Source organism: Mastomys coucha, unplaced genomic scaffold (assembly GCF_008632895.1).
Source record: "Mastomys coucha isolate ucsf_1 unplaced genomic scaffold, UCSF_Mcou_1 pScaffold8, whole genome shotgun sequence".
Taxonomy (NCBI): Eukaryota; Metazoa; Chordata; class Mammalia; order Rodentia; family Muridae; genus Mastomys; species Mastomys coucha.
This window is the reverse complement of record NW_022196914.1, coordinates 28,908,255-28,910,871: the sequence shown is the minus strand read 5'-3', so window position 1 is coordinate 28,910,871 and position 2,617 is coordinate 28,908,255. Positions and strand designations below refer to the sequence as shown.

Sequence of the window (2,617 nt, the reverse complement as noted above, 5' to 3'; positions counted from 1 at the left end):
AAGAAAATACAGAAATCACCATTGTAGGCTGAAGAGAGAGATGAGCATAGTCAAGACACTGTGGAAAGGAGTCAGAAGCCAAAAGTACAAAACTACCAAGGGTCACTGAGAACACAAACTGCTGAAAATGAGGAACACACTGACAATTAACACTCACATACCAGAAAAGTAATGCCCACCCACAGTTCTCCTCTCATAAGATACAGGCCAGGAGAATAGATCAAGAAACAAATCCAGCTTTATGGTGTCTACAACAAGGAGAGACTCGTGATGTCTCTTAAATTTTCCAATTAAACTGGACAGGTTTTAAAATATCCCCTCATGATACTCTGAATTTTTTTGTTATCTGTTGTAAAATCTCATTTCTGAATCTGATCATTTGGGTCCTGTTTCTGTTGGTTTGCTGGACCCACTTTCCCTCAATCTTATTTATCTTGTTTATCTCTGACTCACTAATACTTTGACTGAGGAATGACAATATAAGCGAGATCATGAGAAATAGTGATAGGAGCTGTTAAGGAGAAATCCTGAAAAAGCAGAAACTAAAACCTTGCATCTGATTGTGAATGAAAAACCCTTGTAAGGAGTCTGTGTGTGCAGAGACTAATGGCCCATGTGGAAGTTCAGTGAGGGGCAGCGCCTGGAATCTGCAGGTTCAGGGGTAGCTGTCTTATCTTGGGCTGGTTTTCCCTTCAGGGACAGTCCTTGCCTCACTCTGTAGTGGACCACACAGCTTGTGACAAGAGATACAAACCTCTCAGAATCTACTGACTTGGCAGAACGTGAGCTGCCATCAGTCCAAAAGCTAAAATCTCATCAGTTGGCATCTTAGGTGAACAGAACATCTCCCATGTCTCACAGTACATGCCTCTGTGAGACTCACACCAATGTATTTTAAATTTTCCTGGGTTAATGACATTTTTTTTCTGTAAAACTATGGACTCCATGTTGGAGCATGGAATTTGAATTAAACTAAACCTGTGTTCTCAGATCATGGCCACTCAATGGCTCTGGACTAAACTATTCTCTTTACCCTTCAGGGGGACAACTATGCATTTTGCATGAACAGGAACCAACTATATGTAAATCATAAGTCCCCAAGTATGTCACAGCTTTTGATATTTATCTTACAGCTTTTCAAACACAGTTGAAAAATTTGGGGAATTGTTTCTAAAACTATTAAGAGCGTATCAGTAAACCTGAATATCACATTGAGTGACAGAGAAAATTGAAGAGAGTTCAGACACTGCCGATAATATGAAAATACATAAGAAAATCACATGATGACAATAATGTCCAGAGCCTGGCAGATTAAAGAACAATGTACAGAGCCTGGCAGATTATCACAGTAATTTCTCCCTTCCCTTTTAGACATTCCAGCCCCACCCAGCGGTCTTTCTCTCATCACACCAAGTCATCTATCTCTCACATCTGGAAAGGAGTCCAAATTTGGGACAGAACACATACTCTGAGAGAACTGTTGAGTTATTGCTTTCTAGCGATTTTTAATCTGATGTGTAAAATCCATAATTATCTGGACTGTACAAACAGGTTCATATCAACTACAAGATTATTCTGTGGCTATATAGCCATGTATTTGTGATGATTCAAGTCACAGAGATGTCTATTAGAGATTCCCATTCAAACAAGGCATCAAACTCATTCCAAAGGAAAAGTAACTAACACCCCACACAACAATCACCCTCACCGGACTCTCTGTCCCTGGACACTAGGAACTTTAGGAGGCTGTGTGAGCTCAAACCAGTAGTAGTCTCTAGGACATAAAGTATATGGAACGCTAGAAGCCCCGGTGTTCTCTAAGTCCTAAGAATCTGACAACAGCCACGTGAGAACGGGTCAGCTAGGCAGAGCACATTTCCCCAGTAAACATGAATGAGCTCCCTTCAGCATCTCAGGCACACGCAGTCAGCAGACCCAGATTGCTCTGGCCATCTTGTTGTTTTCAACCTTCTCCTCTTCAAACCTGTGCCCTGGGGCAGTGGCCCAGCCTACTTCAGCACAGCACCTGCAGGTCTGCAGCTGCAACAAGCCCAAATAACTCCTTCCGCGCCCTACCCGCCACCCTGCACAGTCCCTCAGGTCTGCAAGATGGTGCTGTTTCCTACACAAACCTCCATGTCGGAGATCCAAATGCAGCGCTCAACAGGACAACTGCACAAATTTGATGAGAAGCAACGTTTGACTAAGAAGTGCGTATGTTTGATGCTGACAGCCCTTTTTGATGACGTTCACAGTGGTCGGAACTACATTTCCCACAAGTCAGTTGGAAGAACTTCCAGGAACCCACATAAGAGGTTTTGTGCACTGCCTGGAATACAGCCCATCTGTGAGCAGGTGAACATGGGCTTGTGCAGGGAATTTGGGCTCTTTTAAAGTCCTTGGTCACAGCACGCGATGTTAACCTGTGAGCAGAGCCTTTCATAGTAATAACGTTTATTACGTTTCCATTTTATCTCTGCTAAAACATTGTTATTTTAAAGCTCAGGTCTACTTATAGAATCTTATTAACAAATTGAAAACCCATGTTTTCATGATCTGCTTTACTTAAAAATGGGGAAGTAGGAAGTTAATGTAGGAGTGAGCATTATCTTCTTAC

The 2,617-nt window shown here is 42.2% G+C and overlaps 1 protein-coding gene across 1 annotated transcript in view; it reads right to left on the bottom strand.

The window, feature by feature from the left end:
• Positions 1–2,243, bottom strand: part of LOC116083952 (zinc finger protein 728-like) — a 13,561-nt gene extending 11,318 nt beyond the window's left edge. The window contains exon 1 of the mRNA XM_031360776.1: positions 2,133–2,243. Coding sequence (XP_031216636.1) covers positions 2,133–2,138 — 6 coding nt within the window. The 5' untranslated portion in view covers positions 2,139–2,243. The remainder of the gene's footprint in view (positions 1–2,132) is intronic.
• Between the last annotated feature and the right edge of the window lie 374 nt (positions 2,244–2,617).